General features: G+C 31.8%; 1 protein-coding gene across 1 annotated transcript in view; it reads left to right on the top strand.

The window, feature by feature from the left end:
* LOC145320303 (glutamate receptor ionotropic, delta-1-like) overlaps positions 1-14,348 on the top strand; it is a 54,967-nt gene extending 40,619 nt beyond the window's left edge. Inside the window, exons 13-22 of the mRNA XM_080162717.1 lie at positions 4,375-4,438; positions 4,942-4,974; positions 5,289-5,334; positions 5,906-5,976; positions 8,936-9,031; positions 9,979-10,027; positions 10,400-10,502; positions 11,351-11,413; positions 12,870-12,927; positions 14,068-14,348. Coding sequence (XP_080018843.1) covers positions 4,375-4,438; positions 4,942-4,974; positions 5,289-5,334; positions 5,906-5,976; positions 8,936-9,031; positions 9,979-10,027; positions 10,400-10,502; positions 11,351-11,413; positions 12,870-12,927; positions 14,068-14,196 — 712 coding nt within the window. The 3' untranslated portion in view covers positions 14,197-14,348. The remainder of the gene's footprint in view (positions 1-4,374; positions 4,439-4,941; positions 4,975-5,288; positions 5,335-5,905; positions 5,977-8,935; positions 9,032-9,978; positions 10,028-10,399; positions 10,503-11,350; positions 11,414-12,869; positions 12,928-14,067) is intronic.
* Positions 14,349-16,464: the final 2,116 nt, after the last annotated feature.

Below are 16,464 nucleotides of genomic sequence, written 5' to 3' on the forward strand. Positions count from 1 at the left end.
AAATAAAGATAAGATTAGTTTAGGATATATCAACAGTACAATAACAAGCCCTTTTAACTTCACAGGGGGAGCATAGGCCGCTGACAATTTGTCAGTGTTTCTGTAACAATGTGGCTTTTTTATGGATATGGGATAGGGTTGTCAGCCCTAAGCCCTATTATTGCGGTGTAAAGCGTCCATTTGCCCATTGATAACCAACCCTTTGATTGCACGACCTTTGTCTGAGAAGTCCTAACTGTGCATGGTAGTGAGTTGCGCCTGTTTTGGGCCAAGGCATTCCCCCTACTCTATCTATTTATGTCGCGCACCTGACATAGCAGCAGTAGGAACCATTTTTAACGTCTTTAGTTATGACGCGGTGTCGGACCGAGATTCGAACCTATCACCTTCCCGACGACGAGCGGATGCGCTACATGTTGAGCCACGGTCGCAGGTTAGGATAGATTAACCAATTAAAAATGTATAAAAGCTTTACTTCTAAAAAACTTCAAACGTCATAAAGCTAAGAGCAAAGAATTAGGCAATTGATCAACGAATATTTAAAATTGAAAGAAGGAGATTGAATACAGAAGGAATAAAACAAAGATAACCACATCTATAAGTAGCGAAGCTCAAATTTATGGTTGGACAGAAATGAACTTCAGAGCAGGTCATAAAAAATAAACATAAAATTTGAATAAAATATCTCACGAAACCTTTTAAAAATCATAACGTTAAAATCTAGGGATCGACCTAGCACCCCAGCCAATAAACAAATCTTAATGAAACTTTGTGAACATATGTTGAATACTCAATCCCTAAAAAATTCCGTCGTCTATCTTGAATATGAGTCGAGAAAGCCATGAAAACTTACAAAGCTTGGAATTGAACTAACACCCAATTAATTGACAAATCTTAATGGAACTTGATAAAAGCATGAAGAATTTGATCTAATTTGATCACTAAAAAGTTCAGAGTCGTCTTTCTTGAAAGGAGCCGAGAAAATCAAGTTTTCCCCAAAACGTTTCAGACGGACAGACGGACATTTAAAATGATAGAAGAGCTTCGCTTCTAAAGAATTATACGTATAATATTATACATACATTTGTGAAGTTATAAATGATGTTATTGACAAAATAGGATAAACTAAATTCAATAGAAAAAGAAATTTATCTACTTCCAAACTATATGTATAGTGAAGTAATGACTAAAATAAAGTTCAATAGGCTATTTTGTCCCGAGGATATTTTGTCCTAGAGGCTATTTTGTCCTCAGGCTATTTTGTCCGGGGCTATTTTGTCCAAGATCACAACGACAGCTGAAAGTCACGTGTAGGTTTCATGATTTAAAAAAAATTCGTTGTTGGTATAAGCTGGTTCTATTGGCATAAAGCTCATACTTTGATGCTATCTAACCTAATATGTAAATCCGTGAAATAAATTGAGTTCCTAATTCTCCAATGAAACTATAAAACAGGCACCCTGTATCAAATATTTATTGTTGTTAACTTTTAAAACTAATTGTCCATAAACTTTGTATTCAAAATTTCGGAATACAATTACCCAGGTTACCATACTTTTAGTAGTGGAGCTACTATTTATTATGTAAAATGGAAAAAAATCAGACTTTTTGTAAATTTGTATGTAGCTAATTTATTCTTATAATTTCCTTGGTTAGCATTACCTAGATAAAAAGCAATTTTAAAAAGACCTAGGAAACCTTAGGAAATTCATAGGCTAGACTAGCAAATTGTATAAGATTTGGCCCATTGTTTTATAAGTTATAATTCAAAAGTTTTGCTATGATTAACCATGCGGCTGCACCATGAGCCTCTAGGGGCTTTTTTCTATGAAGGGGGTAATACAACACTACAATTAGTTTTAGTTACATAGATACTTTCCCCTTTACTATAAATAGATTAAACCAGAAATAAATATTTAAAGTGCTCACGAAGCTGGGAAAAAGTTGATATATGTCACTGATTAATGTTTTTTAAGAGTACTATTTTGAGAATTAAGTCTTAATTACTTCCCATTTAAAAATAAATCAAACTTTAAAAAAACGAATTTATTCCCTTGAAAACATTGATGTATTTTGTGTTTTATTATACATATCTTAAAACCTATCAAAATCGACAAATAACAATCTTTTTGTTAAGGTTTACTTGCAAATTTAGAGTAGAATAAATTCTTTTGTTACATACATATCAAACTAACCAAAAAGGTTTATAATTTCTTTTTACGGGGAGATTAAACGATTTTTATCGATAATCGAAAAGATATTACCAAATATGGATATAAGGTCAGCTGATTTATAGTTGTCAATTGTAACATAGCATCCTCATCCTATCTCAATATTTACTACTTGCTAAAAAAGCTTCAAACTTCCATAAAAAATTAAAATTTTAAAAATTAAAATTTTTAATGTATAATGTATAAATCGTTTTGGAGGGTGGTGGTATTCTCCTCCAAAATAGTTATAAACATTTCAAGAACTTATGACGAGCTACCCTGTAAAGGAGAACCATACTGGTTCAGCTGTTAGCAAGATCCTTTAGAACAGACAAACATACAGACATCCTGTTACATTATTATAACAATTTATATTTAGGATGTGTGTATTACTTAAATATAATTTATTAACTTAAACAGAAAGAGGGCTACTTATAGTAGATATTCAAAATAAGCTTTAAAACACAAAATAATTTATAAGTTTTAGGTCATGGAAAGGAAACAAGTTTGCAGGTTTTGTTGTATTTGTATCCTTTGTATTCTTTCCATGAACCAAAGTTTTTATTATAAGCGTTTTCTAAGATAGGCATTTGTTGAGTATAACCCCCCTCTCTCTCTCTCTCTCTCTCTCTCTCTCTCTCTCTCTCTCTCTCTCTCTCTCTCTCTCTCTCTCTCTCTCTCTCTCTCTCTCTCTCTCTCTCTCTCTCTCTCTCTCTCTCCTCTCTCTCTGTTTTTCTTTCTCACACATTCAGATTTTTACCTGGGGGGTGAGTTGTTAAATAAATATTATTTAATGTATAAAAAGAAACCAAATCTAAATTTATATTTTTCTAATATTCAAAGGGATATAAAAGGGCAGAAAAATAGCTTAAAACCAACAAACGACTTTTTTGATAAAAATAAAATAGCCTAAAACCTTTCCCAAAAACTATAAAAAGCTTCACTGTAAAAGTGAACCATATCGTTTCAGCGGTCCCTTCTCTACAGATAAAAAAAGCTTACAACTTTATAAATTAGGATATTGTTAAATCTTTTCATTTAAAACTAACCCTTCTGTACGTAATTGTATGCAGGGAGGAAATGGATATTTGGCTTTTTATTACATTAGTTCCCAAAGTTAATGACATTTTGTTAGTTGGCTAATTAACTTTAGGGACTTTCATAGAATTTTAATTGGTTGGTTTATTACTTTGAGTGTCCAAATGTTTAAACCACCAAATATTGTTTACAAAATGGGTAAATTTGTGTATATTTTCATTGTGAATATCCATTAATTTATCGGCCATTGTCTTATGTCTCTAGTTCCCTGGTTATTTAGGTAGTAAGTGGGTTCATGGGTGGGGCGTTAAGTGTGTGTGTGTGTGATATACTACGATAGTGTGTGTGTGTGTTTTTTACTACATTAGTGTGTGTGTGCGTGTGTGTGTTAGTGCTACACTACGATAGTGTGTGTGTGCGTGTGTGTGTTAGTGCTACACTACGATAGTGTGTGTGTGCGTGTGTGTGGCAAGATAGGTAAGGTATGTGTGTGTGTGTGTGTGTGTATTTAATTAAATTCGACACATTACGAGATTATTTTACGATGATAAAATGCTTTTTTTTATGTAAATACTATAGAAAGACTGCTATATTTTATGCTGTAAATGTATAGCAAATATAATAGATCTTTGGTTTTTAAACAAATGAATTCTTAAATGTTATTGATTCTAGAGATTTAAACAATTTTTCTTTTGTCACTATACCTGCATAAACAAAGCGGTATTTGGTTATTGATTTTTTAAAATAAACCAAACTTTTTCATTACATTTTAAAGAAAGTTCGAAGACAAATATTAATAGAGATATATTACAAAAATATTTTCTAAGTATCAATTTTTTTGTTTTTATCTGCAAGCGAAGAAATAACTTATTTTCTCTTAGTTTAATTGATGCCCAGATTTTAACATTATTTTCATGTGGAAACACTCTCCGCATTTTAAACTGATTTTTTTCTAACTTAACTGAACTTTTAAGGCATAATTCTTTGAAAATTACTTAAAATATAAAAAAAGGTAAACGAAAATGCATTTTGAAAAATTAAATTCGCGATCACTTTAAATCGCTTTTGTAATTGACAAGATCCAGAAAGACGCACACACACATTATACCTCTTTTTATATGATTAGATACAGAACAACCTGGAGGTTACTAATGCTTACTTATATCCTTGTTGGCTATCTTACTGTAGAGGTATTTTTTAATAACAACACTACTCTATTTTCCAGGTTTGTTAGTCCGTAGCTTCATTTGGCTTATCTAAAAAAATGTTCATAGCCATGAAATATTAACTTTTTGAAATAAAACTTCCAAGGCAATGAAAAGAATAAGATATTTATTATTGATTTCTGTCTGGAATTAGTGCGTTAAATTAAGCAATACTTTTAGTTTAATACAATAAATTTAAATCTTTTTCTCGTATTCATTCGAAACCTATTAATATCCGGTGGATTAGAACCGTTTCTCAGCTGTACGAAAAAAATATGTCTTGCATTGTATTATGTACAGTTTTCTACGAATATAAAAATGCACAATCATAAGATTGAAACAAGTTTTTTTTATCCCGTGCCATCGGCATCTTTGGGCTAAAAAAAATGATTTTAATCTTATAATTGTAAATTTTATATCCGCGGAAAGCTGTTTATAATAGGATGGAAGAAACAAGAAATTATATTTGTTTGTTGTGTTTATTCTAGGTTTACAATGCTGAGCTCACTTCTTATTTGACAAGGAAAATGCAAAATAAATTTATAACGTTGTCTGTCGTCTGTCCGCCAGACCTGCACGAATAAAGCTTAAGATCCACTAACTGCTGAACCGGGCTCTTTTTTTGAGGAAAATACTTACTGGCCATATGATATTATTAAAGAAAAAATAATTAAGGAACCCTACAGGCTAAGGGCAAAGTCACTAGTTTACAATAAATGAGTCGAAAAGTCGATTATCTACAGGGCAATTAATTGCAAATCTATCAGTGCAAATTTCGCCACAAGATAGCTTTTTGTTGCCAATAATATGATATTTTATATTTTGTTTGAATATCAGCAAAGAGATTCAATTACCAATACAGAAAATGGAAGATATTTTAGGTAATTTACAGGGATCTAAAGGGATAAGACAATGGGCGAAAAATTGATGTACATCCCCAATGTTGATACAAAACAATACTAACCCATTCTGTCGATTAAAATTACTGGTTAAAACGTTTAGACACTCAACTTAATAAACCAACCAATTTAAATCCATTAAAAGTACCCAAAGCCAGATAAAAAAGTTTTTATAAAACTTTGGGGACTAGTGTAATAAACAGCCCATTGTCCTTTCTCTCTCTGGTAATTTATGTATGTAATGTACAGGGTCAGTATAATGAAATATTTTTAGCACATAACGTCTCTTTTATATTATTAATTATTTGTACAGACAGACGTTAAATGTTGCAATTTTGCAATGTATGAAGCGTTTTTTTGCCATGAAATTTTTAGTTTATATGAACTGTATTATATTTTAATCGTCCTTTGATGTGTTAAACAGCTGAACCAAGGGTAGAAGTTTATAAAAATTGGTACTCTACAGTTTCATAATTAATAAGTTTCAAGGATGAATTTTTAGTTTGTAGGCTTTGCTTTCTTGACAGTTGTACTTTTGAATGTGTAATTTTAGATCATAATGATATGAAGCTAGGGTTGCATAGAGGTTCATTTCTGGTTACAGCTATACAATTTTCCTCAGAGGTATACTATTGAATGTTTGTCTGTCTGTCTGAAGATTAAGATCTCGGTAACCGGTGAACTGATTTGTATATGATATTTATGGAATATACCTATTGGTTATGTGATGGTTTAGGGGTATGATTTATTACAATATGACCTTCCTCCTAAAAACGATATGGGGAGATGACCTCTTTGGGGCAATGCATCCTTGCACGGAAAATATGTCCGGAAATCAGAAAATTCTTCTCAGAGAAGCTTAATTATAGTCCTGTTCATGATTTGCAAAAGTAAAAGATTTCAAAAAAGGTGATTTGGTGGGCTAACAAGAATCGCATTAAGAGGGGGCGTGGGGAAGGGATTATATCTTTATAAAGTTGTTAAGTTATTTGAACAGAATTTGCTATACATTTGATTAAATTTGCTTATTGCAAAACTGGTCAAAAATTTCCCCTTCTTCTTTATTAGAAGTTGTTGAGTTATTTTTCTTTATGTACGACTTAATTGAAACTAACCTAACCTGTTCTAAATTAGAAAAGAAGCACACGAAAACTACACCCTTATTTTCAATAATTTCAAGATAAGGTTGGGTGGTTTTCTGTTCTAGATTTTGCACTTTGAGGGAAACTGTCGATAAAATTATATTCGTTTGAAGAATTAAAACTTTACTTGATCCAAAATTAATCAAATTTAATGCATAAAAGTTCACTAATAATTTACTTAAAAGAAAAGATGATTTAAAATTTACATTTCAACTTTTGAATGCAATTATCAGATTATGGAAAGAAAACGAAGTAGCGGGTTTGGTCGGATTTTTGAAGTAGGTTTCGATAGGTTATTTTAAGTTAAGTACGGTAAGTGTTATTGATTGCCCCGCAGGGTTAGAGCCCCCAGCAGGGGCCAGAAACAGGAGAAAAGCTACTTTAAAAATACGACGAAACCCACTACTTTTTTTTCTTTTCATGCTCCCAATTATCATATCTCATGCGTTGTTTATACTTTTTTGTTTACTTCAAAATTGTATCAAAACTTTTAAGAACTTTTTATAGCCTCACACAAATAAAAATATTTTTCTTTTTTACTTTTCCTCAAATAAAGAGATCTATCTTGTGATGTTTTAGAGAACTTTTGTCTACCTTCTTTTCGGAGGAAAGCTACTCTGCATGTTTAATATGATGTTTTGTCACTTGTTTTTTTTTGGAAAGGGAAAAATAATAAAATATTAATTTTGAAATTATTTAAGCCAGTCATAAGGGCATACATTAAGAGAAGGGCTCGGCAGCGTGTAAGCCAAAGTAAAATGGCTATATTAGTACTTTGAAATTCATGTTAATTGTTCGTACTTTTCTTATTATATTATGTATGTTTTTTTTGCATAAGATAAATAAACCTTATAAAACACATAAAAAGATTGAAATCCAATTGGGTGTCTAAACCTGTTCAAGACAATCCGTCTTTGCATGTCTAAATTTAAGGCTTATGCGTAGGTTAGGTGGCTGCCGAGCTCTGATTAAGAGAGAAAAATAATGAGATAGAGAGAGAGAGAATAAAAAAATATGCGTTACAAAAGAAACTACAGACTGACACAGTAACTTATAGATTAGCTTCTCTACTAAATATCACGATATATAATAGATTCAGAATTATATTTAAGAGAAAGAGGGGGCAATGGGCTGTTTATTACATTAGTCCATAAAATCATATAATAACGTCTTCTTATTCGTTGGCTTAACAACTTTGGGGACTTTAGGGAACTTTGATTGGTGGATTCTTTAAGTCGGGTATTCAAACGTTTCAACGATTAATTTTAATCTACAGAAGGGAAATTTTGTGTTTCATTATTGTAGATGTAAATAAATTTATCGGCCATTGTCCTATTCCTTTATGTCCCTGATTATTATTAAAAGACAAGGACAAATATAAAATAAAAAGCGAAATACAAAAATATTAGATGAAACATAACAATAAAAATTAAAGGATAAACTGAATTGCATTTTTAAAAAGAATTTATGGGAATAGTCCCTTTCGTAACATCGCCCCATAAGTGGCGATTTGTCGTATTTTTAAAATGGCTTTTTATAGGTTATTTTAGGTTATATTGGGTTAGAGCCCCCCGCAGGGGCTAGAAATAGGAGAAAAGCTACTGTGAAAAACACGAAGGATCGCCTCATAAGGTGCGATGTTACGAAAGGGACTATACCCCCATTTTTTTTATTCAAGTGTATGACGAATTAATGTTTAGAAATACCGTGGCTATAGATCATACGTGCTTCTAAATCTGAAATGATTTAATTTAAAGAATAAAGCCTCTCATTTCCTTTATTTAGAGGCTAGGACGTGCAAGTTATTTTTGTATATAGGATGAGGGAGGGGGGGGGGGGTAGTTCCATCACTCCCTGAAAACAAAACTCAGGGAGAGATACACTTCCCGGAAGGGTTTTCCTGGAGTTTGGGGGGAGGCAAATATTTAACCCTTGAAAAAGCCTCCTATGTGCACGCACGAGGTACAGTTTAGGTAGAGGATTTTAGTACCAAAATTCAAATATTTTTTTTCAAACTATTCTATTTTCAATGAAAAAGAACAATAAATCAAGAGAAAGAATTTTTGAAAGTTGATTTTAAATTTTTAAAAACTTTACTCAGCTTACTTATTATAGAAGAATTTTAAGCTGCATATATACTATCAATTTTTTCCTCCTAAAAAAGCTTTGGACGTCCTGGCATACACTTTTTAGCATTGTCTTCAGACAAATAATATAAAAAACAGTTGCTCTTGTGTGTAAGTTTTTTTTATACAGTTTTCATTGAAGAACGAGGCAGGTAGTTGTTTACTGCAAAGGAGAGCAACTTTTTACAATTTTAAAAATCAGCTGGAAGTCTAAAACTGACCCAAATATAGCAATCACCCTATCAAAACAAATCATAGCATCCAAACAGGTTTAAATTTGAGGCCTAGAGCGGCTTATGAAGCTAACTATTAAAGGAAAAATACCAACGTCTCTGGAATGAGAAGGTTGCTGGAAATGAGTTTGGTGAAATTGGCTGGGAAAACGATGACGTTCTACTTCAGGCTCTAGAGGTAATGAACTACAAATTGATCAATCAATCAAAGATAAACTCTAAAGGATACTAAATGTATTATTTTTGAATAATCTATAATACAAAGTAGAACGATGTCTGTCCGTCTGTCCGTCTGACCGTCTGTCCGTCTGTCTGTCCGTCCGTCCCTTAAGATCTCGGTAACCACTGAACCGATCGGATTCTACTCTTCATGGTATCTACCTATTGGTCCTGTGGTGGTTTTAAGCTATTTTCTTGGGGGGTGGGACACCCCCAACCCCCCAAAAAACAAAAAAAATCCCCCCCATTTTTTTTTGTAAGAAATATCCTTGGTCCTTTGTAGATTTCCTTTGTAGAATATTTCCTTTGTAGAAGATTTCCTTGGTCCTTCTTATTATTTTTTTTTTTACAAATTTCACCTTACACTTTTTTTTACCATCTCTTGGGGCAAAGCCCCTAGAGGCTAGGGGCGAAGCCGCTAGTAGACTTTAAAGTAACAGGTTGAACCGATTAGGCTAAAATTTTCGGGGAATCTTTCAAATTGTTACGAGGCATGTTTTGAGGTTTTAACCCAAAATATTATTATCACTAGTAAAACTATACAACAATATTTATTCCTTTTCTGTAAAAGAGCAAAGGAGGGGAGCAAAGGTCTGATTTATATCCTATTACATAAGGTAGTAAGGCTTTTTTTGTCCTTAGCTTAAGATCTCAATAACTGCTGAACCGATTTTTTTTGGGTAAGCTTCATTTCAGTCGTGTAATGGTTTTAGGCTATTTTATTTTAGGTTGTGGGATGTGTTTAAGCTATTTTTCTCCCCTTTAAATACATAGCCACTAGATGCTAGGAGCATAGTGGCTAGTATACATATATATATATATGGAACTTTTTTCTTAGGTTTCTTTCAAACCAATCAAGAGTAGGGTTAACTAATCAAATGTTTTGAAACTATTAATTTTATTCAGGAAAATTATATTCTTGCTGGATTTGGCGAACTTGCTTTAGCTGTTATGGGTAAAATTATTATATTTTGGTGAAAAAATTTAATTGCTAATTATATGTAGCTATTCAAAAACTTTTACCAACAAAAATTTATCAAAGCAACTTGTTACGATTCTTTAAATCATTTAAATTTTTGCTACACTATTTTGCAACTTAAGTTAATACGTATATATGTTCTATTTATAAATTTAAGTATTACATATTGCTATTTAACAAGCAGACAAAGAAAGATAATATTGTTGCAACCCTTTAAACCTTAACAGTCGGGCTCCTATTAGAGCTAGAGGGCTCAATTATAATCTAAAGAAGGGGGATTTACATAAATTTATCGGCCATTGTCTCATCCCTTTAGATGCCTAAACATAACTGTACTAAATAATCCAGGTCGACACCCATGCAAAGTAACGAAGCTACCAACGGAAGCCATGTTTCCGACCCAACTGGGAATATATCTACAGAAAGATTCTCCTTTAACTCCGCTTTTCAAGTAAGACTGTATTGTATTAGCTTAAATGTAAAAGTGTCGGGTTCGAGTTTAGACTATACGACGCGTCGACGGGAAGCAGCTTATAGTTCCTGTAAAAAATGACGTTATACAATTTTACATTGGTCATTTGTATTGTATGACGTCGTTTTTTTTATATAGGCACTAATAGCTGCTTCTGCGTCGGACTAGAATCTCGAAATATATATATATGCTGCAATATCATCCGTGTGACATTTTTAGTATTTTTTTTTCTCATAAAAATGATTCGTCGTTTATTCCAGTATACTAGTTCTTTTATTAACATGAACCGCTTTCTACAAAATGAAAGAAGCTTTATGCTAGCTTTTTTTGGCTATTACTACAACTTAAGAATAATGCCATTTTGTGGCAATGTTTGTTTACGGTTTTGTATTCTTTAAATCTCCTGTTAAACTATTGTGCTGTTATTATATCGACGTAAGACTTTGATATTCTAGTTGTAATGTAAAGCTTGAATTTATAATAAATTTCTAAATTTAACAAGTTAAAAAAACATACTGGATATTCTTATATGTCCTGTCCATATGATTGAATTTTATTAACAAGTCCCCAAAGTTTTAAAGTAACGTTTTCTTTTTCGTTGGCTTAACAAATTTGGGGACCTTGAATTAATTTTGATTGATTGTTTCATTAAATTGAGTGTCACTGTCCATACGTTTCAACTACTAATTGTATTCTACAGAAGAGGTAATTTTGTTTATTGACATTGGCGATGTACATCACTTAGTTAGCCATTGTCTTATCCCTTCAGATCCCTGAGACTTGTAAAAATATAAAGATTTAGTTTGTTTATGTGGTTTATTTTATAGGAAAGAATTACAGAAGCTACAAGAGGCTGGAGTTGTTCATAACATCAAGCAAGCTATTCAAAAGTAAGAGGGGCTGTTAATCCAAGGGCGTAACTGCGGCATGTAAAAAATGCGGCAGCTACTGTAAAGGCTTAGTTGACTCTTATTACTTTCAAAATCGAGCTTCTTCTAACTCTTGTTGAACCTAACCCATGTTTTAAATAGATAAAGAACATATCTTCCTTCCATACTAACATAGTTAGTCAAAGTTGATGGATGAACGGAAATACTTTATTTATAGAGTTGCTATGCTAATTCAAATAGATCGGATGAACGGAGTTATGTACTGTAAAGTAGCTGCACTATTAAAATGAAATAAAATTTCAAAAATAAAGTTATGCAAGTTATATGATTTAATATTTCTTTTTTTCTCCTAATTTTTTTCTCATTTCCTGTTAAAGTTAAGGCTTGAATAGAAGATTCTACTAGAAAAAAATTATATAAAATCTTTGAAGTTTGCGTTAGTTTTCAGTAAAGCTATATATACATTTTCCTCTATGCGTTTATCCTACCGGCTGTAAATGGATTATTTTGACAGTTAAGCTTCTTATCGGCCATAAGTTCGTTTTTTACATTTTTATAAAAATTTTCTTCCTCCTTCCTTTTCATTCGAATATAGCTCTGAGATGCCTAAGCTTAAGTAAAACATTGACAATGTAAAACAAAATAATATTCATAATTTACTCTCTTATAATACAGGGATCTTAGGGATAAGACAATGGCCAAAAAATTTATGTACATCCCCTGTGATGATCCAAAAAAATACCCCTTCTTAGATTACAAATAACCGATAACTGTTTCTGGTTAAAACTTAAGACACTCAACTAAATGAAGAAACAAATCAAAATTCAACAAAAATCCCAAAAATTGTTGAGCCAAAAAATAAAAAAAACGTTATTAAAAAACTTTGGGGACTATTGTAATTAACAGGCCAATTTCCCTTCCCTTCCTGAGTCCAATATCTACAATTCAAATAGAAATTCCCAAGAGACAAATAGGAAGCAGATTTTGAAAACCGTGTAGAATTTCATTTCTTTCAATGCAATGTGAGTTTATTTTTTGAATATTATGATATTCATTCCTTCTTTGCACATCAGCCTAAAAGGGCTCTTTATTAGATGGGAAAGAGAGATACTAAAACTTTGTGAATCGTTACTTACATGGAGAACTAAATTAGTTTTGTAAAGGAACAGACAAAAAACCTTTCTACTAAACAGAAAGATTTCAGCATACATTTTGCAAAATTTAAATCGTACTTAGCCTAAGGCCTTTGGTACACAATTCTTTTAGAAGAAACATAGCTGTAAGAATGCAGATAGAAAAAGGAATTTTAAAATATTATTGAATAAAGATTTTAACACAAATAAGGATCATTAGTTAAATCATGGGACAATCGGACATTAGATATTTTGGACATACTTATTACTCACAAACCTTATATAGTTATAAAGAGCAGCCATGCTCATTCATTTTTATTTAGAGAGACAATGTTGTCGCATAAAGTTTGTACAGATCCAAATCTTAAGCTGGGTATACAGGTAGTATTTTTTAGTAGTATAGTAGCTGCTATACAATTATGGTCCGTCTGTCTGTACTGCATTTCTATCCCAGGGATCAAAAGGGATAAGGCAATTGCCGATAAAATGATGTACATCCCTATTGATGATTCATAAAATGAACCCTTCTGTAGATTATAATTAGTGGTTGAAACGTATGAATACTCAATTGAATGAACAAACCAATCAAAATTCACTAGAGTCATCAAAGTTGTTAAGCCAAAGAATAAGACAATGTTTTATAAAATTTTGGGTACTAGTGTAACAAACAGCACATTGCCCACTCTTTCTCTGAGAGAACATCTACTATATAGGAAGTCTGAAGTTTTTAGAGATTTTAAAAAGCACATCTAACTATATACTATATATATAACTTGGGTTTGTCAACTCAAACAAAGATAACTCAAATAAAATACAGCTTCCAGTTATTTATCTTATTATATTGCTGCACTAAATATGGACAAATTCCTTCTTGTGTGAATATAATTTAGTAACAAAATGTGTGGAAATTATATTATTTATATCTTTTTGCTAAACAATATGTTATATTTTTCTAAGGTTCAACTAAATTCTTTTTAAACACAGAGATATCATAAATTTTTACTTGGGTTACGTGGAAAGGTAAATAACGAAAAAATAAAAATAAATATTGATTCTGTCCACTTCCAAATCAGAAACAAATGAGGTAGTTAAAGCTAGATACATAGTATTATTGTAATTCTACTTAACTTTATTTAGACTAGCGAGTGCCTCAATATGCCTCAATATACTCCCACTTTTTATTTTAGTTCAAAAAATAAAGAGTGAAGAAAACTTTTTAAAGTGTCGATTTTACTTGGGAGCTTTCTAAGGCCGGGGGTACCCTCCCCCCAAAAAGATATAAACAATCTTTGGACCTACAAGAAGCTTCACTCGAAAGGAGGATATATCAAATCCGCGGTTAGCGAGATACTTTCGCACACACAGACAGAAAGACATCCTATTACCACAAGATATTGTTAGATAGAAATATTTTACAATAAAATTGAATGATAAGTTACAATATCTTTTAAAATTCATGCTTGATATTTTCTATAATTTCTTATAGTTGCGCTTCTTATTAAACATCCTTGTTTTTTTCAGAGCACTGTATTCTTGTTCATCATCATTGGTCTGGGAATTATTTCTGGATTTACCATCCTTATACTTGAAATTATACATAACAAGGTTATTCCTAAGCAGATCGGGAAGAATATTCAATTCAGTGAGTAAAGGTAACTGAGAGATGGTTGAACTAACCTACAATCATTTCTTCCCCCCCCCCCCCTTCCCAAAATAATTTATCGATCATTTAACTTTATTTGAATTCCATATCGAACTTTATAACCAATTATCAAAGAATTTTAATAAACTTGACTAATGAGTGTTTTTTTTTGTATTTAGATTTAACAAGGATGACAATCAATGACATCAATAAAAGCGAAGCTTTGAAATGTTATGACATACGAACATTTAACAAAATTACACATAAATTTGTTACAAAACTTCTTAAATACAGAATACTGTTTAAGGACATACTGACATTTTAGGACTTGATCATAGAGATACTTCGATTATAATGCTTATAATCTTGTACCTCATTGTAATAGGAATCAGTACTCCAAAATCAGATGATTATATCACATGACAAATTGTTATAAAAAAAGTTAAAAATTAACATGTTTACAATTGACGTACGGACATTCAGTAACGATTATAGAGTTGCTACGCAGGAATCATCATGCAAAGTTTGAAATCGGTAGAACAATTCTGACATGCCTAAATTAATAAAAAAAGCTATCCGTTACGAACGAACGGACCGACCCTAATTATAGAAAAGCTTCGCTTTTAATTAGTATTATTTTAGTAGCGAATCTACTCTATAAGCATTTATGTTTGTATGTACATTCACCAGACAAAAATTAAAATGATTATTACAAAAAAATAGTGCTTATTAACATTCAAAGGATTAATTCCTTGTCCCTGGATTGACAAATTTTTTTTCCTTTTACTTTTCTCCTTCTTTTTACTTTCTCTATTTGAATTTATGCCCTTAATTTTGGCTAATAATATGTAGAAGCATATTCTCTACTATGGGACTTAATCTTCCTTGTTTGAATGTTGAAAGTTGATAACATTATGCCTGTATAGCACAACTAAATTTTTTTAAACACATACTTCACTTTTTAAAAGCAAAGATTTTCTATAATCATGGTCGGTCAGTCCGTTCATAACGCTCTTAGACATGTTAGAATTGTCCTGTCAATTTCAAACTTTGCATGATGATTCCTTTAATAGTTAGGTACAATTTTGAAGGACAAGCAACTTTATAATTTTTAACAAAAGGTCTGTACGTCCAAATGTAAGTATGTCCTTAAACCAAATCCTGTATTTTAGTAGTTTTGCAACAAATTTACTTAGAATGTTGTTCTAGCTTTTTATTTATTCTTATTGAGACACTCTACAAGTGTTAATGTCCGTTTGTCCTACTATTTTATTGCTCCGCCTTTATGGATGTTGTCTTCCTTATTTTGACTGAATTGTGATTTTCTTGGAGTTTCTATTCTACTTATCAAAATATTAGACTATTTTACAAAAGATAATTTGCAAAAAAAAAACATTTTCTATTTTGCGGTCAATGCTATTTTTTGTAAAAGAGTCATTTGTCGGTATGTCAGAAGGTATCTTTAAATCTTGTGGAATCTTCAATTATATTAAGAGTATACGAGAGCGTACTTTTCAAAACCTGTCTATGTTCTAGCTTGTTTGAATTAAGAAAAAGAGCTATACGTTATGATTGTACATAATGAAACTTAAAATACAATATTTGTACCTTCTTAATTATTTCTTTTATAAAATTTAATATTATTTAATTTTTTCAATTTATAATTTTAAAATTGTGTAAGCAAATTTTCTTTTATTCCACTTAATTTAAGGATTACCTAGAGACTCTCATTGAAAGGGCATAAACTGGATTTTTCCAAGGGAGGGGGGGGGGGGCGGGGGGGCGTGTAAAGTTTGGTTGCATTACCCAAGGGATGTAAAGGGATAAGACAATGGCCCATGAATTGATGTACATCCCCAGTAATGATATACAAAATTACCACTCCTGTAGATTACAAATAATGGTTTAAACGTTTTGACACTCAACTTAATAAACTAACCAATCCCAACTCATAAAAGACCCCAAAGTTGTTGAGGAAACGAATAAGAAAGCAATATTATAAAACTTTGGGGACTAGTGTAATAAACAGTCCACAATGTCCTCCCCTCTCCCTCCTGTGAATTATCACTCCTTTAAATTAGAATTAAGGGGTTTCTTGTATGGAGTTTTATAAACATTTTGGGGGCATATAGGGTATGACAAACACCCTCCAAATTTTCGTCTGGGGTAGTGAACGCCCATTATCACCCCCCCCCCCCGCTTGTCCTGCACGTCCCTGTTCTCAGTATTAAGTATGAGATGAAAGGTGTCTAGGAAAAGTTTAAAGTTTAAAAGGC

The sequence above is a fragment of the Acartia tonsa genome, chromosome 5 (genome assembly GCF_053477335.1).
Source record: "Acartia tonsa isolate MP-2025a chromosome 5, ASM5347733v1, whole genome shotgun sequence".
Taxonomy (NCBI): domain Eukaryota; kingdom Metazoa; phylum Arthropoda; class Copepoda; order Calanoida; family Acartiidae; genus Acartia; species Acartia tonsa.